Genomic DNA, 23286 nt, shown 5'->3' on the forward strand with positions numbered 1-23286 from the left:
TTGTACTATTTAATATGTTCGTATAGGAAAGAATAGTCAATCAACTGAAAAAAAGATATCAGATGAATTTTATCTATACGTACATCGGAGACATTCTGTTGGCCATAAATCCGTTTACGCCGCTCCCCTTATACACATCAGCGGTAAGTTATCAAAATAATAGTAAACATTATTAAGTGTGGAAAAAGTATATGATGTAAGTTTTGTGCAGGAGCAAAAGAAATACTGCAATCAAATGAGAGCAGCATATCCGCCGCATATATTCGCGATCGCCGATTCGGCGTATCAGTTTATGCTTCACGAAAAAGCTAATCAATCTATAGTGATCAGTGGCGAAAGTGGTGCCGGAAAAACTGAATCCGGTAACCTGTTGCTCAAACAACTCGTATACCTTGGCAAAGTGAGTCTAAATGTTCTATATCCATTGAATCGTATGTCCGTATGTATAGTGCAGCGTTTCTCAACCTTTTTAGTCTCACGACCCCCAAAATAGGTATAAAATATGGTCAATCACTTTGCGACCCCACCCTTCCTATCAATCTGTATCATATCTTTGGGAAAGCCAAATTTTGAATGAAAGGGATTTTTTGGAAAACCGGTGTTTTAGAGTGGCGGATTAAAGGGGGGGGGGGTGCTTAGGAGCTGAAGCACCCACCGTTCCGTGTATTTTTATTAAAAATTACTAATAATTTGCCAATTTAAAAAATAATATATGATAAACTGTTTATAATTTTTATATTGCTTAATTATGTTAAAGTACTAAATTATTAATTTTTTTCCTCCCAAATTGTACATAATAAGTAGTTTAGAATTATTCTTAACAAAATAGCACCCACCATAAAAAAATCCTAGATCCGCCACTGGTGTTTTATCATTATTAACCTATGCTACCCCCAGTCAAGGCAATCGTGACCTCCCCGTTGAGAAACGTTGGTATAGTGTATACTATACACTGTATAATATATTTTATGTGTTTATTTCTCACTAAATTCTTGAAGAATGAAGCTTAAAAAAATTTTATTCTGTCGGTATGAAAATCTACATAGTATTTTCCAAGTATAAGTGGTTAGGTTAGGGGAGGAACTAATGTCTTCAAATGTGTGACAAAAAATATTAAGTGTGATATACAAAAATTAAAATAATTATCAAGTATACAATTTAAAATATTGCCCATATTATTTAGTATATTAGTTTATATTTGAGCACTTTAATATAACATAAGATTTAATTACTTAATTGGTAAGATACTAAAAAACATAATTTTAATGCAAGTTTACAGGTACTTTTACTCTTTGTTCTATTTTAAAATTAATTAATTTACTTTTAAGAGTTTCCCAAGTTTGCTTTAGGTTTTAAAATAAATAGTGTAGTCTCAAAAATCTATTTGCTAAAATATGTGTTTATCATAGGCACCCAACAGAAACCTAGAACAAAGAATACTCCAGATGAACCCTATAATGGAAGCATTTGGAAATGCAAGAACAGGAATCAATAACAATTCTTCAAGATTCGGAAAATTTTTAGAGTTGAGCATGACCAAAAGCGGCCAATTGACAGGAGCCAGAGTGTCAGTTTATCTACTAGAACAATCCAGAGTCATTCAACAAGCAAAGTAAATTTTACATTTTTATTATAATTTATAATACCTCAAAATCATCTGGCTATTTTTCTTTCAGTAGAGAAAGTAATTTCCATGCTTTTTACTACATTTACGATGGACTAGAACACGATAAACGTCTCAAAGAATTTCATTTGGATCGCGAATTACGACAAATGCATAGTTATCTTCCATCTGATCGTCAAGATAACAAAACAAAACAAGTTAGGATTTTCTTTGTATTTACTAGTTTATCTGATTCAGTATTTTATAGAAGTATACATTTTATTGTGTGTGTTTTATTTTAGAATAATGTGGATAAGTTTGCTCAACTGAAAAATGCTTTTGAACAAGTTGGTTTCAAGGATGAAGAAGTAAATTCTATATACTGCATTTTAGCAGCTATTTTACACTTGGGTGATATAGAATTTGGAGAAATCATTACTGACAATAATACAGACAATAAGAGTACTGTTATTGATTTAACACCAATTCATAGAAGTAATTACATTTGTTCAACAATTTTTAATATAAAATCATTAATGAATTACATACTTATATATCTTTATTTAGCCTCCTGTTTGTTAGACATTGAAAGTTCAGACCTATTAGAATGTTTGAGTGTTAACAGTGTAGTAACAAGAGGTGAGATTATTCAAAGAAATAATTCTGTATCAGAAGCTGTAGCTACAAGAGATGCAATTGCTAGGGCTTTGTACAGTCGATTATTTGATTGGTTGGTTAATTCAATCAATAGCTTATTGTCTTTTTATAATACCAGGTAATAGGACTTATCTGTAAATATTAAATAATAAATACTATATAGGTTGTTAAATAAATAAACATGTATTTATTTTTTCAGAGAAGAATACAATGTGATAGGAATACTTGATATTTTCGGTTTTGAAAATTTTACGTATAATTCCTTTGAACAACTTTGTATAAATATTGCTAACGAGCAACTTCAATATTTTTTTAACCAGCATGTTTTTGCTTTGGAACAAGCTGTAAGTAAAATAAAGTCAAAATATAATTTTAGTTGTTAGTAGAATAATATCATATATATATATTATTAGGAATATGAATCAGAGGGTGTCCCTGTTCAACATGTTGGCTTTTGTGACAACAGACCTGTATTAGATATGCTTGTAAGTAGACCAATGGGCCTACTGGCATTACTTGACGAGGAAAGTCGTTTTCCTAGAGCAACAGATCGATCACTAGTCGGTCAGTTTCAAATTGTTAAATTTAAGATTTCTGTAAACAATGTCTAATATTATTTTTAATTTGTAGAAAAATTCCATTGTAATATCAAATGTAATTATTATGTAAGACCAAAATCAAATGCTTTGCAATTTGAAGTAAAGCATTTTGCTGGCAATGTCACTTATCAAGCATCAGGAATGCTTGAAAAGAATAGGCACCTTTTAGCTATAGAGGCTATTCAGGTCTTAAGAAAATCCAGTAACAAAACTGTTCGAGCATTATTCCAAAGTCCAGTTACTAAAACCGGCAATCTTTATTCTCAAGTAATAACAATTAAGTTTTACTTTTACAATTTGTAAAAATATGAAATTAATAAATAATATACATCCAATTTCAGGACTCATCTACAGGGTTAGTTGGACTCGCTTCACAATCTCGAGGACAACAAACTGCAGCAACATATTTTCGACATTCATTAGCTGAACTGTTACATCGTATGGGCTGTAACAATTCAGGTGTAAGTTTACCTAGATTTGTTCGTTGTATCAAACCAAATGATCAACGACAACCAAAACAGTTTGATCCTCTTAAAGTTGTTGCACAATTGCGCTGCAGTGGAGTCATGGAAACAATTAGAATAAGACGAAATGGATACTCGCATAGGCTACTATTTAAAGATTTTATAAGCAGGTAAATTGTGCTCTTCAAACTAATTTTAATCGTTGTAATTTAATGATTATGAAAAATAAAAATAATTTCTATTTCTAATTTATTTTTAATTTATAGGTATGCAATTTTAGGATTCCGATTGTACGAGAAAGTCCCGCCAACTAGAGATAATTGTAGACATTTGTTAGTCAAGCTAAAATTAGATGGCTGGGCAATTGGAAAAACAAAAGTATTCTTAAAGTATTACCATATTGAACACTTAACTAAATTACATGAAAAACAAGTAAGGCTAATACATACTATTTGGTATCTTTTATTTTTTTTGATCTATTAATTTATTTTGTTGTTTGTTATTCTTAGCTACGTCACATAGTATTTGTACAGAGTTGTGTTCGACGTTGGCTGGCAATGAAGCATTATAGGGAAGCTTTGTTAGCTAAACAAATGTCATGGGGAGCATTAACATTACAGAAGCATACTAGAGGATGGCTTGCACGACAAAAGAAAAAAAAGTCAAAAGGAGAAATACCTGTTGGTGAAGTAGCCCCAATATACAGGCAAGAACCTAAAGAAATTGATAATCCAATTAAAAATCAAAATAAAGTTAGCCCTGTAATTGTGGGAGAAAACAAAAAAACCTATATCCAAGTGAGTATTGCAAATATTGTGAATTTAGTTATTAGTTATACTATTCTATTCATGATTTGTTTTCAGCAAAATGGTGTTAAGGTGTTGCCGTGTAAAGTACAACAAAAAGTTGAAAGAGAGAAGCATTTGATTGATTTCTCGAAAAATGTAAGTATTTGTTATTAAATCTATTATGGTTATCATTTATTATTTTGTAATATGTCGTGACTAATAAAAGGTTCACGCTCGCAACAAAGAATTCTACAAGTTCATTAAGAAAACAAATATTTCTATTTGTTTGAACAATTTGAAAGACTTTAATACAACTGGTCAGGTACGCACTTGTACAATTTGATAATTCCATTAGATGCATTTCATGCATGTAGTATGTGCGCAATTAGAAAAGTAGACTTCCAGTTATTCATAACAAACAAATAAAAATTGTATTGGCTATTTGTGTAGGATTTAAAATAATATGATAATTTAGGTAGTAATTGGTGCATTCATAATTTAAAGGGTTAGTGTAAATGTATGTTTGAAAGAGAGGCTTAAATTTTAAAAATCTAAGTGACATATAAGTCTGTAAAATATGTATTGATATTATTATATTAAACTTATGAATGCGGTATTGTATAAAAGTCTGTAAGCCAACACAATCGATATAATTGTTTACAGCAACATTGTTATTTCCTTATTTTATTGTTTACCTGCTAGTTATTTTATTGCTCATAAACTTATGTGCGAACTATCAGATTATTTTATATATATATTGACCCAAATATGTATAATTAGTGAAATTACAAATGCCATATCTGTATGCTTAATACGTATTCATTAAATATGATACTAAAAAACCAAATAATTGTTTTTATTATTTGTCTTGGAAATTTGTATTTATTTTTATTATTGTGTTAATTTTCTTGACTATCTGAATTTTTAATTAGGTACAAAAATTATTTTTAAACTATTATTTATTAATTAAAATTGGAAACTAATAGAATGTTAGTCACATCTATATAGTTTTTAATTTTAAATGGATTCTATTATTTTTTGTGAGTCTTTCACATTTGGATAAAACCTTAAAATTCTTGGAATAAGTATATTATTATTGTGCAGTGGTTTTTAATTTTATATGTTTGAACCTTAAATAAATTTAAAATACTTTTATATTATTTATTTCATTATTTATATTGAAGTCTTACATAGAATAATATTGGCAATATTAAATTGCTTATACATTTACTATAAAAATGTTAATTTTATAATTGATAATTCTACGTTGAATCTCAACTTTTCAATTTCCTTGTCATTTTAATTAATGATATATTCAATCTTGTATATTAGTACCTTTACATATTTCAAAATTATTTTGTTAAACCTTTGTAGAGGAACTATAAGAGTATCGTGAACACCTGACTGTTTCTATTTCATTAAATATTGATTTTTTTTGTTCAATTTCTAGTGTATAATTTTTGATTATGATTGTATTTTTTATTTTACACTTAAGAGGGCGTCATACCCACATGTGTTGTCTCTGACTTACAAGTATGTAACATAGTAAATTTACGCTCAGCAGATCACATTCAGCTCCATCAGTATAAAAATTAAAGTGAATCGACCAATTATGAAACTTGATGGTAAGAAAATTATCTGTGTTTGTATGTTGGTTTTTTACGATAGTTCAATTTTTTAGCAAGTTATGCATATATAACATAGCGTAAATTAAAAATGTTCATAACTCACTTAAAAACTTAATAATCGTGAAAAACCATCATACAAACACAGATAATGTTCTTATCATCAAGTTCCATAATAGGTCGATTCACTCTAATTTTTAAACTAACAAAGCTAAACGTGATCTGCTGAGCATAAATTTGCTATTATGTACTTGTAAGATGGAGACAACACATGCAGGTGTTACGGCCTCTTAATGATTTTATCACCCATTATTTCCTGACTGTATGAAATTAAATTAATTAATAAAATATTCATTAGGTTCTTATTTACTATATCTTACTAATTCCTGTCATTTATAATATTATTGATTTTATTTTATCTTTCTTTTACAGAAGGGTTTGGTGCATAATGCCATTAAAAAGCTTGTTAATGAAAATTATTGTAAATTTGATTCTGAAAACAGGTAAAATGATTATTAAAAGAATATAATTTGTTGACTTTTTTTATACTTGAATTACATTATATTTTAGGATGAGCTCAATAACTGCAAAAACAAATAACATCCAACCAGTAAATAAACCAAAATGGGTCTCTCCATTAAGGTAAGTTAACAATGTACAAAGTGATTACCAGAAAACATTTTATTATTTATAATACTTATAAAATAATAATAATAATAATTCTTTTTCCTTATTTATACTCGTAGATTAACTCCTCCAGACATTAATAGACTGCCAGAAGGATTTGACTTCCGACAACTATTGAGGCCTACCCAACATGCACCCACCGAATCCTTACGTAAAAGACTGGTACAGAGATCTAGACCTGTAGCGGCCAACGCCAAAGGATAACATAACAAAGTTTGCTATTTTTTGTAAACAGTATTTAAAATTGTTGTAATGGTTAAATTTATTTAATATTTATATATTTATTATTTGGAAACAAAAATAATTTGAGCTCAAAATGAGTTGTTCAAATATGGAAGAAAATAATTGTTTTTATTCTATTTTTATCTTTTTTATTTTATGGACAAAAAAATATATTTTTATAGTTCCTGTTAAGTCCAATAAATTGAACCAAAAATATGTATTTTATTTATCAAATTAACAGATTTTGTCTATTATTAAGGTTTACTTGTAAGATTTTTTTTATTAGTATTTCATCAATGTTCCTTAAGAAACTTTTGTGTTTCTGAAATTCTTAAAAGGGCCCAGTATAGAATAATTGTGAATCACTTATTAACTTTGCATTACATATTATTGTATATCCTATATATTTTTACACCATCTATTATTAGTCAATTAGGATGTTCAGTGTTATAACGGAGTGTAATCCATCTCATATAACATTCTCATTATAATAAAACATTGGTGTGTTGTTGTTATTAAAGCTTTATATTTTTAATGTATTTATTATTTAAATTTGATGGTATAAATAAAAAAATTGTTTTTATTATTATAAAATAACATTATAAATATATATATTTTTTTTTATGTATAATTTACATTTAAACATGCAATTAAAGTGATATTGTTAAATTTAATTAAATCGATTATTTTCTTGATAGTTTATTGTGTAATATTAAGTTTTATTTCAACAGGTATTAAAAATATTCTGAACCATATTAATATTATTTTAAATAGCAAGATTTATCCTATTAAAGGTAAGAATACTAGGCCATCTCATAGTCTTTTATTGTTATTATAATTTTAAAGTAAATTATAATTATATATTATGTAAAATATTAAAACTTCAAAATGTCCACGACTCACTTTAAAATTATAATACTAGTAAAAGCCTGATAATATTCAAACCTTTAAGTTTAATAATAGGTAAATTTATTCTAATAGTAAAACTAACAACATCAAATGGATTCTGCTGAATGCAAATTTGTAGTGTTGTAAAAAATACTTCAATTTTATTCTTAGGTATTTATGCATATTAATCGAACATTTGAGTATTACATTTTAAAAGCATTATTTGTTCAAAATGCTGATTGTGCTGATGTCGTGTTTGTTATTTTTTAATAGACGAAAACCAAAACCGATATCAAATTGTCTATAAATGAATAATGATTAATATAGTTAATATAATTATTTTATACCATTGAAGTATGATGGCACAATATTTTTATTTAACAAGGATTACAAATGGAAACAAATCAAGAATGAAAAAAATAAAAAAAAAAGTATTTAAAATACCATTCAAATACTCGTACTTCAAAATAAAAAGTATTTTTTACTGACACTTAGTATTATGATGGTAGAAAGAAATTGCATTTTATTATGATATTAAACAAATATTTGATAGTGAAATAAGAAGTAAATACTCTTTAATAGGGTCATAATGATTAAAAGGTTAATTATATGTTATCAGAAAGGAATGTGTTACCATACCTATCCCAATATCTGTTAAAAAAAGTTATAACTTGTAACTAATTCATCTAGAACACAAAATGTATAGCTTATAGTTTACAGACGTCAGACTTACAGTAAGATTTACAATTTATTAATTGTATCTCTTTTAAATAATATATACTATGTATTCATTTATGGCTTTATTTATATGATAAATTCTTATTGTTATTAAATATTGAATGTTCTTATTAGGTATTCTCAATCTTAAATTATTGAATAATAATTATAGGAAATATAGTTATTAAAGATAAATCTCTACTGGAATTGGTAGGTATTGTAAGATATTTTGAAAATAATAATTTAAATTAAAAATAGTTAATAACTAAATAATTTAAATTATATATCATAACATAAAATTTTAATAAATAATTGTCAATAATTAGTAAAAAAAAAATAAAAAAAAATTGGCAAAAGTAAAAATGTAGCCATGAGGATAGGGATTAAAATATTTTTATTAACTAAAAAATAAAAATAATTAATAATGTAGGCCGTAGGTAGGTGTTAACTATTAATACATAATAATATTGCCGAAATGTACTTAATACCTACATTTGGTGAAAAATGCAACTCAGTATAACCGGTATCAACCACGATCTCTTATCAGTGGTATATAAGAGCTGCTTCGTACGACAACATAGTACACTGACACTGTTTAGACGTTTTTGCGTAGAAGGACGTTTAATACGAACTATCAGAGAGACTTATAAACATTAAACAAGATGGGTATATTGTTATGTACACCCATCGCCAGTAATAATATAAAGAAATCGTATTGTACGGTTTATAATGTAATCCTTTACATAATTACAATTATTAACTGGTATGTCCATGATTTATGGTTCCACGTAATCGTTCGTGGACGCGTTCAGTAAGCCTTGCCGCTCTTATCACCAGTGAATAACCACCACTACACTGGCTCGTGATTTGTGAACGTGACGTGTCTATGCTGTAGAGCTGATAAAGGAGTAATGATCTACGGGCTACGCGTAGTACGCACGTCACGCACACAAATGCAAGTAAATAGATAGCGCAAAACGGAATCAAAAATTGCAATCGCAAATTCGCAACAATAATTCGTAATTGCGACCAACGGGCAAGGCGATTTACGAACACGGCACAATAGTCAGTCAAATATTTTACTGGTGTAATCCGTCGCCGCAAAAAATATCGTCGTCAATATTCTCGTATATATTTTTTACTACAATTTTAAACAACGGACACCAAAGCCATCGTCGTCGTCGTCGTCGGTTGCCACTTGCTGTACGCCCGGAGCTCTGATCCGTTAACGTACACCGTCGTTCGCGCACCGCGTACACGTCCGACCGGCGTAGACGTTCACACCCGTCGACGTATATTCGCACAGTCTTCTGGGAAACGAGAAATTGCCACATCCCTTCGTCATTATCAGCGTGACGAAACGGAGATAATACGATTAAGGTAGCGGCGCGCGGTGCGTGTGAATTTCGAGTACAGGGCATGTTGTGAATGTTGTGATATTGTTAATTCGAGTGGTTGGTTGGTGGACGGATACGGTGTTTTGCTTACGTGATTAGATTTTTTTTCTATTCTCTCCTTCCTGGCGACCAGTAAACCTTGGACTACATACATCGTATTGACGAACCGTGTCAAGTTCGTATGTCCTGGACGTTTTTCAGGTTTCCGACTCGAATCCCGGTTTCACAATGGAACACAGATACAACTATTTCCAGCAAAATCGTAAGTGTACTTATCTACTGACTTGACAATTATAATAATAAAACCATAATGCTATTTACCGTTTCACATTGAGCTTGTTCTGATCAAAACGTTTGTTTTTTTTCACACAGCAAATTCCCTTGTTAATGGACAGTCGGCGTTCAACCGACCGTCTGCTGATGGAATTCAGTCGACCAATAATTACTCTGGTAATTCTAGTCACTTAATAATTTTTTATCTACCTAGTATTCATATACCCAATTTTTGTTATACATATTTTAATTTTATTGTATTACAAATTATACTTAACTAGTAAATTGTAATAATTACATGATATGCTATATATGTACCTAGCTTTTTCTCCTTGTGGTTTGGTATTATTTGTTAAATATGTATCTCGTAGCTTTGGAAACAAAAAATATTGCTTTCGATTTATTCTTATCACATATCAAAGCTATGGACAAATTTCCTAAAATTATTTAGAACATGAAATTGTTTTTAACTACTTTCTAATTAAAAATAAAAATAATCTAATAATAACAGTACAAAAATATAATTTTCAAATAGTTCATTAATTACCTAAATTGAATGAAAAGTTTATAATTTAAAAATGAATACTTAGATATTTTTTTTAATATTTTTTAGCATCATTTTAATTAGTGGTCTCCATTAAACATGTAATGAATTACACATTTACCCATGTTCTTGACTAAAATGGTGTTAAGGTACATGACTTATGCATTAATACCTGTATAAGAATTTAAATACTCACAGTGTATTACTTTTAACTAGAGATTTAGTAAATTATCTAAGAAATATTTATTTTTTCTGTGAGTATTTTTTATTAAATAATTATCTGTATTAAATAAATTGTTATAATTCTAGGAAGCATACCATCCACTTCTCCTTCAGATCAATCACCATTTCATGAGAAAATGCATTCAAATCCTAATACAGTTCCATTAATGAATAATCATTTATACCAAATGGATTCTGCTAATCAACCACCACGCTCATCTGGGCCACCTAGGACTAATGCTAAAGGAATTTATGAAAATGTTCAGTCTTCAATTCCTGTGAGTAAAGTTACCTAATTGAATTTAAACTGATTAAAAATTATTAAAAAAGTACCTAAATGAGTAATGTTGGGTCTATTGCTTATTTTTTTAAATATATTTTAATTAGTTTTAATCATTAGGTAATAATATTATCTTGTATTTTATATTATAAGCTTTACAAAGTGTTTTTATTATCAATTCAGTTTTAAATTAGTACCTATTGTGAAGTGTAACATAATTATGTACCTTTCTAGCCTCTGAATTTTGTGATCCTAGCTGATTCTATATATTTAATATTTTATGCATATTAAGTAATAACTCAATAGAAATATTATTAAGGCATTTCAGAGTATTTATATTTAAACTCTAAAAATATTAGTGGATTTATAATAATAATAAGATATTATTTATTTGGTCATAAAATTGTTAAATTTTGTTTACATTAAATTTTATAATTATTAAAATATATATATATATTTAATTATTTATCTTAATTAATTACACAAATTAAATTAAATTAATTACACTAAATATAAACTCTGGATAAACTTGTAACATTTTGAAATTTTTTGTAATATTTTATTCTTAGATTCTGTTTTATTTATATCTATTAAAATTTTTATTTCAGAATGTCTTAAGCCTCACTCAATCTAATAACGCTGAAAATTATACAATAAATCCAGACTTTCAGCTACAACCTCATCTTACTGCTCTGTTACCACAGCAATCTAAAAGAGTTCCAGAACTTTATTCAGTTGGTAAATATAATACTAGTAAAGAATCCATAGCAGAAAATATGAATACAAATTATTTTTCTTCAAATAAACCTTATCCTGAACCCAAAATTATTGAGTATGATTTGGAAGAAACATCTACCGAAAGTTCACCACAACATACTTCTTCATTATACTCTGAAAGTACTGATCAGGATTCAGAAAGTACACATCTGAGTAATGTATTTCCTAGGCATATGTCGAATAAAAGTACTGAGTGTCATGTAACAAAGGAATCAAAAACAATTTCAACCACAAATCAAGAGTTTCCTGTGCCTAGCCAATTTGCCGATTTCAATCTCAAAAAGAATGATAGTGTTGATGATCACCAACATTCTATTTTACATAGTGCTTATAATCAAGAAGATGATATCATTGAAGACATTCCTTTATTTGACAATATTATTCCAAATGAAACAGAACCAGCCTTAGAAAATCAAGAAAATCTAGAATCTCGCTTTAATGAACAAAGTTCAAACATGCCGAGAGCTCAAACATTTGATTCTTATGCTACTAAAAAAGATTTTGAACAGACAAACTTTAACTATGAAAATAAACAAGGTTCATCTTCTTCTGCTTATAGTAGCATGGATAACTATTTATCTTATAATGTTGATAAATCTTCAAATGCTCAAAATTCTTCTCAGTTTAATAAAGGGTTATATTTTAATCAAGCAAATGCTTTGACTCAACCTAGTTTATCAAATAGTTCAATTTCACAACACTCGCAAAGAAAACCAATATTCCCGTATGGAAATACCGAACTGTTTAATCATCATGAAATATCATCAAGTAATCAAAGTTATAATGATAATTTTAACCAACAAAACAAACAGATTCGACCCAATATTCAAAAATCAAATGTACTCCCGGTTGATTCTTCATTACAATACAATATTAATAGTAATACACAAGATGAAATAGTTCTTGAAAATGATAGTATAAAAACTTCAAGTGCTGATGCATTAAAATATCAAACTATGAATTCTTGTCCTAATAATTTGTATAATCAACAAAATGATCAGAGTATGGAATCTATTAGCCAACAATCAATGTATAATTCTTCAAAACCACCTGTATCTGAATTGTTGAATAATAGTCAACAGACAGCTAGTAAAGAGTTTATACCTCAAAATTCATCATTAATATCTACTCAGTCTTTAGGTCCTGTGACTTCAGCTACAATTGTAGCTCCTTTAAGTTCATTTTCTGTGTCAGAAGCAGAATTTCAAAATAAACAAAATACACAGTATCAAAAATCTGATGATCAGGCTAGTAATTTATTAAATTTATCAAATAATGCTAAAAAAAGTCCAATTGATTTATTAAATCAGGACACAACTAATGCACAATCTGAGATTGATACTAAACTTTCAAAATCTCCAATTAGTAACATACTTGAAAATCAACAAGAAACAACAGTTGATCAAACTGAAACCATAAATATGCATTTCAATAAAAATCAACACAATGAAATAAAATCAATGTCTCCGCCATCTATTAAAAATGTTACTCAATCTAATGATTTCTTTAATCCAAAAAGTATGACTTCTCAACTAGAGTCAAAAAATCATTTTACACCTCAACAACCTATAGTTGATAATATAAAAACTTCATATGATCAATTTTCTAATAAACTCAATAATGTTGGATCCCAACCAATTAATAACCAAAACGTGGCTGTACAACAATCTGTACCAACTACTGGTCATAGTGTTAGTCATTATTTTGATTCGTCAAATGTAAATAATAAATTTGTATTTAATCAACAGTCATCTAATTTACAATCTAGTGGTCAATTACAAAATATGCAAATACAGGATAAACCCACAGTTTCAATTAACCCTACTCCAGACAAATCGAACAATTGTACAGAATTTTCTTATGCGCAAGATACCTCAATAAAATCATCTTCAAATCAGCAACCATTGTTGATGAAAAATGAATTAGAAATAGTTGAAAACTTAAAATTAGATTCTGATGTGTCATCAAAGGAAACTTTACATTCTTCAGAATCTCATTTGGCTCAATCAAATAATTTGAATTTTAAGTCATCAGTAAATGCTGAGATTGTGACACCTAATGATCAATTTTCCAACATGGCCATTGGTAAGCAACAAAATATATCTGATAATAAAATACATATTCAGGAACAATCAATGCCTACCTCTTATTTTTCAAAAGACTTATCCCTTGATAAAGAAGAAAATTCTATTCCATTTAAAAACTTTTCTACAACATTTCAAGACAATAATAGTTCAGTGCCTAAATTAGAAGTCATTGACAATTCTCAATTGTTACAAAATAAACAAACAAATTTAGTGTCTTTAAATTCAGATTTACCAACAAACCATGAGGTTTCTCCATTATCACTAAGTAATCAAATTATATCAGATAATAAGGAGAGTCAACAAGAAGCTAACCAATTTCCTCAACAACATTTTAGTAATAAAGTAACATCAAATGAAATTTTATCATCATCCAATCAGTTACCTCCACAAATATATAACAACCAAGCAAAGTTAAATACCATACAGCCTCTTCAGTCAGGGTTAAATCCATATACAACACAACCTTTTAATAATCAATCAACATTAAATACTGTTTCTTCAGCATCTAATCAGTTACCACCAAAAATGTTTGATAATCAACCAAAACCAGATATTTTACAGCCTCTTCAGTCTGCATCAAATTCGTATACAACACAACAATTTGATAATCAACAAACCCCAACGACAATTCCATCAGTGTCAAATCAATTACCACCACAAATGTTCAGTAATCAACCAAAACCAGATATTAAACAGCCTCTACAGTTGGGGTTAAATCCGTATACAACACAACCATTTAATAATCAACCTACATTAAATACTGTTTCTTCAGCATCTAATCAGTTACCACCAAAAATGTTTGATAATCAACCAAAACCAGATATTTTACAGCCTCTTCAGTCTGCATCAAATCCGTATACAACACAACAATTTGATAATCAACAAACCCCAACGACAATTCCATCAGTGTCAAATCAATTTCCATCACAAATGCTTAATAACCAACAAACATCTAATAGTGTATCACCGTCTCAATTTGCATCAAGTTCTTCATATCCAACATCAACTGCTTCAACAGCCACTAATCAATTTCCACCAACATTATTTAGTAATCAATCAACATCAAATACCATACAGCCTCTTCAATCTGCATCAAATTTATATCCAACACAAGCGTTTAGTAACCAGTCAAAACCAGTCACTGTTCCATCATCAGATATTAACCAATTTCCTCCGCAAATTATTGATAATCAATCAAAATCAATGGTTATGCCACAAACCGCAGCAAAGACGTTTGTAAACCAATCCACACCAAGTACAGCATGGCCTTCTTCATCAACTACCAATCAATATCAACCACAAATATTTAATAGTCAAATTAAATCAGACGTCTCTTCTATTCAAACATTGCCTAGTCAGTATGCATCACAACCATTCAATAACAAGACAATATCTAATATGATTCCACCTGTTCCTTCAGCAACAAGTCAGTTACCTTCACAAATCTTAAGTAATCAAACTAAATCAAATGTTGGTCTTATTCAATCAACAACTGGTCAGTATCCATTCCAACCATTTAATAACCAACATGCACCAACTACTGTTTCATCATCTGTTAACCCGTTACCAACACAGTTGTTCAGTAATCAACCTAAATCAAATGTTGTCACTCCTCTTCAAACAACATCAAACCAATATAATTTAAAAGCATATAATAACCAACAAGCATCAAATTCTATTCCATCAGTTTCATCTACTGCAAATCAGTTTCCTTCTCAAATACTTACCAATCAGCCAAAATTAGATGGTGGTTTGTCAAATAAACTAATAGCTAGTCAATATCAGTCTCAACCACTAATTAATCAATCTTCAATGGGTGCTCCACCACTTCAACAAGCAAGTAATCAGTATCCATCACAGCCGTTTAGTCATCAATCCAAACCAAACAATTTTCCAACTTCTCAAACAGTCAAAAATCAATATCCTTCACAACCATTTACTAAACAACCAGGTCAACAAGTATTACCAAAACAAAATCTACAACAGTCTTCAAGTAATCAGTTTGTTAACCAACCAAATTCAATTCAACAAGTCCAAAATCAGTGGCCACCTGCTAATTTTTCAAGCCAAACTACTAACTTAATATCTTCACAGCCAATAACCATGAACTCATCTTCTAATTTATCTACTATGCCTCCCAATGTTAATCAACAAAGTCAAATGCTTGGTACTCATATGTTGCCACCAAATCCATTGTCTTCTAATAATTTATACAATCAAGTTGAAGGAATTGGAAATGTCCAACAGCTTCAGTCTTCAAATTATAATGTACAGTTAGCATCCAAAGGATATCCACCACAAAATAACATGGGTTTTTCTAGTCAAACTAATTATCAACAACCAAATGCTCTTCATAGACAACAAGGATTTCATAATCAACAACAAGACCAATATAGACCAGAACAGAATCCTTCAGTTGTACAACAAGGATTTTCTAAGACATGGGTAAGGTTTTTTATGTGTATATAAAACATTTATAGCTTATATTTCTTTAACTTTATTTATCATATAATTTGATGAAATATGCCACACAATTTTAACACTTTTAAGAAGCTACATTTGATATAGTGTAATATATATTTTATCATAAACTTAGACATTTATTTATGTAATTGGTGTCATAAGTGCTACTATGAAAAAATGCATGCAGTGATTGTAAATTATGGTATAGTTAAAATTAAATTATGTAATTATAATAATTGTATTTATTTAAAAGGGATATGACAATTTGGACTTATTAAAATCAAGGGATGTACTGCCAGGTGACGGAGTTCATCCACCAGAGATAAAACTTCCTCAAGGATATGCTAACTGTGATAACTGTTCTCCAGAGTATGGTTTTAAATTAAAATTTAATTTAAACATAATTTATTTACTATTGTATCTATTTAATTTAGTATTTTCCGATGTACATTAAATAAGTTTCCAGCTTCAAAAAATTTATTAGACAAAAGTCGATTGCCATTAGGGATTTTAATACATCCTTATAAAGATCTTTCAGTAAGTAGACCTATTTTTTATTTATTTTAAATTAATTTTATTTATTTTAATTTATTTATTTTTAGCGTTTAACTGTGATACAATGTGAAACTATTACAAGATGTCGAAATTGTCGTTCTTATATAAATCCATTTGTTCAATTTATTGATAATGCCCATTGGAAATGTAACTTGTGTTACAGAGTAAATGAATGTAAGTAAATTATGCCAAAATGCCAAATGTCATTGCAAACCCACTTTTTTGTTTTTTCTTAAAATATTTAGTTATTATTTTATATTCTTTTATTTGATAAATGTTGATCTATTATTAAATTAAAATGTATACTGAAACTTAAATGTAAAAGAGTAATACTTATTAAAATCTAAATGAATAAATTTATTATTTATAGTGCCTGGGGAGTTTCAAATTGATCCGTATACTAAAACACTTGGTGATCCTTCCAGAAGACCGGAAATACAAAATGCCACTATTGAATACATAGCTTCACAAGATTACATGGTTAGTAGTGTGCTTAATAATATAAAACATTACAATATATTAATTTATTGTTCTGTTTATTACTATTAGGTTAGACCTCCACAACCAGCTTTGTATCTATTCCTTTTAGATGTATCACGAACTGCGACTTTGACTGGATATTTAGAAATAGTTTGTGATCGAATTTTGAATAAAATTATGGCAGATGACATACCTGGTGATTCCCGAACAAACATAGGTTTCATCACATATGATTCGTCTGTTCATTTTTATCAAATAGCAAATAGTGATGGAGGACAGCCAAAACAGCTTATTGTTAGCGATATATCTGGTAAGCAATAAAATATATAATTTTCTAGGATTTAGATTTTTTAAATTATTTGTATTATTATTTTTTAGATATATTTTTACCATTGCCTGATGGTCTCATGGTGAATTTAGAAGAAAATAAGATTGCTATAAAAGATTTGTTGACTAGTTTACCAAATAATTATAGAGAGTCTTACAACACCGGTTGTGCCTTAGGAGCTGCGCTTCAAGCAGCTTTTAAAATATTAGCTCCCCGCGGAGGTCGTGTTACAGTATTCCAAGCTAGTTTACCAAATTGTGGGCCTGGTAGTTTAGAACCAAGAGACGATGGAAATCCCCACACTGGTGACCGTGTTCAGCATATGGCTCCATCTACTGATTTCTATAAAAAACTAGCACTTGAATGTAGTGGTGAACAGATTGCTGTTGATATGTTTTTTGTATCTTCACAATATTTAGATATTGCCACTATTTGTAAGTAAATACAACATAATATTATTAATAATTAATTCTAATTTGAATGATTTACTTTTAGCTGGAATATCAAAATATTCATCTGGATGCATACATAATTTCCCTCAATTTAATGTTAAATCTCCAACTATAGTAACACGCTTTATAAATTGTTTTGATCGATATCTATCTCGTAAAATTGGTTTTGAAGCTCTTTTGAGATTACGTTGTACACGAGGTGTGGCAATACACTCTTTCCATGGAAATTTCTTTGTTCGCTCTTCTGATCTGCTTATGTTGCCCAATGTTAATCCTGACAATGCATATGGTATGCAGTTATCTATTGAAGACAGTTTGGATGGTGTTTCTGTTGTTTGTTTCCAGGCTGCATTACTTTACACTTCTAGCAATGGTAAAATTTACTTTATTTAAATTAATTAAACATTTTTATTTTATAAAAGTTTTTATGTTACAGCGGAACGTCGTATTAGAGTTCATACACTGTGCATACCAGTTACTGAAAATTTAGATGATGTTTTTCATAATGCTGATCAACAAGCAATAACATGTTTGATAGCTAAAATGGGTAAAGGATATCAATAAACAAAAAATAACATTTATAAATTTAAAAGTTATTATACTTATAAGCTGTGTTTTGTTAGCTGTTGACCGAAGTACAGAAAAATCATTATCTGATGCACGTGAAGCCTTTTTCAATGCTATCTCAGATTCTCTCTCTGCATACAAACTTGGTTGCTCATCCTACAGTGGCCCTGGAATAATGCTGTCACCATTATCATTAAAAGTATTTCCATTGTATATTCTAGCTACATTAAAACATGTAAGTATATTAATTTGATTGATTAAAAAAATGGTTCACTTATTATAGTAGAATAGTCTAATTTTAATAACCCGAATTTCAAGAAAGATACATATTAATTTAAACTTATATTTACTGTAAATAACTTATTATCACCACTTCAAAAGACAAAAAAAAATTTTTAATATGAAAATGTTGGCATTTTTGAAGTTTGAGTTATTAAGGTTTGACTGTATTATGTATATTTAATTTTGAAAATTTATATTAGTTATATACCAAAGTTAATATTTTTTTTTATCATAGTCGGCATTTAGAACTAATCAATCTACTCGACTTGATGAAAGAATGTTTAGTATGTGTCAAATGAAAAGTTTACCATTAAATAATCTTATTCAATACATATATCCAGATTTATATCCTGTCTATGCTTTAGAAGAACAGGTAAAAATTAATTTAAACCTTATTATGTTTTTATTATTTACTAAAGTACAAGTAACATAGTATATTATTAATATTTATTTATTTTAAAGAAGTATTATCATTTTTATTTTTTTTTATTTTTAGCCAAAAATAGATTATGAAAAGCTGACAGAAATTCCTCTTCCACCAGTTATACAATTGTCTGCAGAACGTATTGAATCCAATGGTGTCTATTTAATGGACGACAGTGAAACATTAACAATATTTATCGGCCATAGATGTTCTGATCAACTTATACAGCAGTTATTTGGTTATGTGAATGTTAATTCAATGCCAGAACTTATCGTAAGTAATACAATACACAATACTTAACAAATTTTACTTTTTAAAGAAACTAATACAGTTACAAGAAAAATAAGAATAAATAATTTATATTTTTTATTATTATCTAATCTTGTTCAAATTATATTATTAGATTTGTAGTTTTATAAATTGCACTGACAAATAATGTTGATATACAAATTAATATTAACTATTAATTTAATCAACAAAATATTTTTAAAAAGTATATAGAAATAACATTTATTTTTCTATTTTTCTTAATGAGGGGTGAAAAATATTAGTCTCTTATTACTTGCTTCCTTGGTAAGATACATTTGCATACAAGTATTATAATTATTCAATGGCAATATTTGACAAATTTGAATTATGTATAGAATATTAAAACTGAATAATAAATACTATTTATGTAGAACTAATAAAAAAAAAATGTATGTATAATTCTATTTTCTGTATGCTATTTATATTTTATTTATTTATTTCATAGACTACACTCGCAGAAGTGGACTCCAAACCATCATATTTGTTACGTAGTTTTATTTCATATCTTCAACACTTTAAGCCATATCCATTGCCAATAGAAATAATAAAGTAAGTAGTTATTTCATAAATATTTTTTAGTTATTATATAATTGTATTTGATGTTCTGTTTCAATTAAGCATAGAATATTAGGCATTTGTTTTATTTTTATTACAAAATGATATATATTAACATTTTACTTAGAATAAATCATTCAAATAGCTGCATTTTCATTATAAGGATTATTCTATTCACTGTTTTAATATTGAATAAAATAAACATTGATATTATTGAAACTAAAATATTTATACGGTAGAATCTTGTTATGTTGATCAGAAAAAAAAACAGGAAAGAAATTGAAACATCAATTTTTTATCCATTTTTTTTTTTTTTTAAATCTGTTATTAAAGTTAGTTTTTTATTAATTCTGCCATCCCTAGTGTAAATTTAAATACTGCAAAAAAAGCGCTATCTTTCATACTTTTAATAGTTTCAATAAAGTTTCTTAATCTTTCTAAACTTTGTTTAGCTTGTTAAATTGTAATTACAGTGACTTTATTTTCATGTTATGATTTGTCTTTATTTTCGCTGGGGTTTTTTATGAATTCTGATAAAATGTTATTATCTGCCCATGTTTTTACTGTAATAAAAATAATATTTGTGAACTTAAGATAAAAAAAGAATACGTAGATAATGATTAATATTTTATTGAGTTATCGAGAATAAACCACGAGTGTAATGGTAATTTTAAGGGGATTTCAATTTAGATTGAGATAACAAAAAATTTAAGATAGTGACATTCAACAAACAAGAATCTACTGTATTTATATTTTTCTTTAGAATAAGATTTTAAATATTTTCAATTACATCAGTTGATTCATGGACATATCCTCGTTAAATGTTTTCCTGATAAAAATACTTAATTATCAGTTTTATATTTTTTATTCTTAAGTAAAATAATGAATACAATACCATTGTATCTACCTGTACATAATTTAATTAACAAAAACTAGTAATAATACAAAATGCTATGGTAGAAAATATCTTGAAAGAAAATAAAAATCTGAATTTTATCGTTACTGATACAAATATTTTTTGATCGCCATTAAAGTTTTTTTTTTTTTTTTGTATATTTTAGAGACAATGGACCACATAAATTACGTTTTTACAGTCGGCTTGTCGAAGATAAATTTGAATCTTCGTTATCTTATTATGAATTTTTACAACGGCTTAGTCAACAAGTTCGATAATGGAGTATTTTTAAAAATAATTGAAATAAAATATCTATGCTTAATATACACCTACTAAATGTTTTTTTATTCTCTAATCAATATTTATTTGAAGAGAATGATATAAGTTAAGTTTGTATTTTGTATAATTCATTAATTATTTGTTATTTTCCTTTATTGAGTTTTAAAAATAGGTATGAAATTGTTCGATTTATAATTAGTTGTTTTCTTTTATGTATATAAATTAAAGAAAGAAGTTTAAATAAATTGTACAATGAATTTTAATGTTAAGTAGTATCTACACAGTTAAAATATTATTTTAAGTGGTTAATGGCCAGCTATATGTCTGGTATTATTTATTTGTAAAATTGTTTTATTAAAAATATGTTTATTCTATTACTATGTATATTTTTGTAATGCTATAAAAGCTTATTCTAATATATTATATATATATTCCCGGTTATGCTTAAAAGTTAGTCAATATAATATTATTTAATTTCTATGCATTTTTAAAACACCTGAAAAAGTGAAGCAAATTACCAATGAATATATTATATATTTCTTATAGATAAAATCTATAAATATAAATATATAATACTGTTTAATGCCCCACAGATTAGACATTTTTTTTTATTATTTAAATAAAGTTTTTCAGTTAGACCTTAGATAGTGTCATTTAAATACATATGGCTAAGTTAGAACGAGTTAATAATTACTAATAAAAATTAAATAATTCTAATAATGTAGTGATAAACAATATGATCAGTTCATTGATAAGGTATTGCATTAATTGTAAAGTTTTGATTTAGTAAAAATTAAAATGTTTAATAGATATTATATATTTAATTAAACTCTATAACTAAAATTTCCACTTGTCAATAGTCAATGTTAAAATAGTTAAGTTTAAAATATTATAAATATTATATTTTCATTCAGTGTAGAATTTGTTCATTACACTAATAATTTCGTAAATCTGATTAAAATTTATATTTAAATCATACATTTTAATTAGATCTATGCTCTAAAATGCATGTGCATAGATATGTACAAAGGTTTAAAAATATTTATAACTTTGTTATTGAATTAGTTGATACAGTATTTGATAGAATTATTAAGCATATTAATTCCATTCATAATAATTAATATTTGTGAAAGTTTTAAATTTAATTTTTCTAACATTACAATATTGTAGTTAGGTACCATAAACATTTAATATTGAAGTACAAATGAGTGGTAATTTTAATTAATACACATTCAAATATTCAATTAAAAGTCAATTCAAGTTAATAATATTAACCATGCAGAAAATAACAAATAATAATTTATTCTTAATTATTAATTTAGATAAGTATAATAAGTAAAAAAAACAATATTTCAATCAGTCCAAAAATAACTGAGAGGTTAAATTAAAGGCTTAATTATAGTTTAGTACTGCAGAAGCTTATATTATACTGAATGTATTTTTATATGTATATGTTCTATGGTCTTATATAACTATAGTAAGTTATACAATACATTGATTATTGATTACTAAATTATAACCAAAGATCAGAGGGTATATTTAAATTGCATGCAATACATAATTTTATTTATCAAAACTCAATTTTATTTTATTTTTAATTTAATTTTTCAAAATATACAAATAGATTAATCAATCAAAATATTTTAAAAATATTTATTTTTATAATTATTCATAAAATAACTTATTTTGTTTAGTCACGAATTTACTTTTATATTTAAAAAAACATCAACAATTAGGTGTTAAAAGTTTTTCTGATTACCTAATACCTACGTATTACCTACCTTTTATCTAAATTTGTTACCTATTTGGTAAACAATGAAATTTTCAAAATACTTAGATTAGCTAATTAAACTAAAGCAGAAATCTA

At 27.5% G+C, this 23286-nt stretch overlaps 2 protein-coding genes across 6 annotated transcripts in view; both read left to right on the forward strand.

Annotated features, from left to right (window-relative positions):
- LOC113557170 (myosin-IIIb-like) overlaps window positions 1–7198 on the forward strand; it is a 36776-nt gene extending 29578 nt beyond the window's left edge. For 3 of the 5 annotated variants that reach the window (XM_026962515.1, XM_026962520.1, XM_026962518.1), the window contains 17 exons: window positions 27–143; window positions 212–400; window positions 1410–1612; window positions 1677–1821; window positions 1906–2098; window positions 2171–2378; window positions 2460–2604; window positions 2674–2824; window positions 2891–3126; window positions 3201–3493; window positions 3590–3755; window positions 3833–4120; window positions 4187–4267; window positions 4338–4433; window positions 6169–6239; window positions 6307–6378; window positions 6483–7198. In XM_026962515.1, the coding sequence (XP_026818316.1) occupies window positions 27–143; window positions 212–400; window positions 1410–1612; window positions 1677–1821; window positions 1906–2098; window positions 2171–2378; window positions 2460–2604; window positions 2674–2824; window positions 2891–3126; window positions 3201–3493; window positions 3590–3755; window positions 3833–4120; window positions 4187–4267; window positions 4338–4433; window positions 6169–6239; window positions 6307–6378; window positions 6483–6627 (2799 nt within the window). In that variant the 3' untranslated portion in view covers window positions 6628–7198. The remainder of the gene's footprint in view (window positions 1–26; window positions 144–211; window positions 401–1409; window positions 1613–1676; window positions 1822–1905; window positions 2099–2170; window positions 2379–2459; window positions 2605–2673; window positions 2825–2890; window positions 3127–3200; window positions 3494–3589; window positions 3756–3832; window positions 4121–4186; window positions 4268–4337; window positions 4434–6168; window positions 6240–6306; window positions 6379–6482) is intronic. The other 2 variants (XM_026962516.1, XM_026962517.1) reach the window with 2 other exon arrangements.
- A 2058-nt stretch (window positions 7199–9256) lies between these two features.
- On the forward strand, window positions 9257–21514 carry LOC113557169 (protein transport protein Sec24B). Its single transcript, XM_026962514.1, has 17 exons — window positions 9257–9909; window positions 10020–10097; window positions 10774–10964; window positions 11575–16275; window positions 16547–16662; window positions 16728–16830; window positions 16896–17022; window positions 17219–17328; window positions 17398–17638; window positions 17707–18090; window positions 18152–18481; window positions 18545–18655; window positions 18732–18910; window positions 19193–19330; window positions 19454–19654; window positions 20136–20239; window positions 21307–21514. Exons 1-17 carry the CDS (start codon window positions 9876–9878, stop codon window positions 21416–21418), a joined length of 7260 nt encoding a protein of 2419 aa, XP_026818315.1. The 5' UTR covers window positions 9257–9875; the 3' UTR covers window positions 21419–21514.
- The last annotated feature ends 1772 nt before the right edge of the window (window positions 21515–23286 follow it).

Source organism: Rhopalosiphum maidis, chromosome 4 (genome assembly GCF_003676215.2).
Source record: "Rhopalosiphum maidis isolate BTI-1 chromosome 4, ASM367621v3, whole genome shotgun sequence".
Classification (NCBI taxonomy): Eukaryota; Metazoa; Arthropoda; class Insecta; order Hemiptera; family Aphididae; genus Rhopalosiphum; species Rhopalosiphum maidis.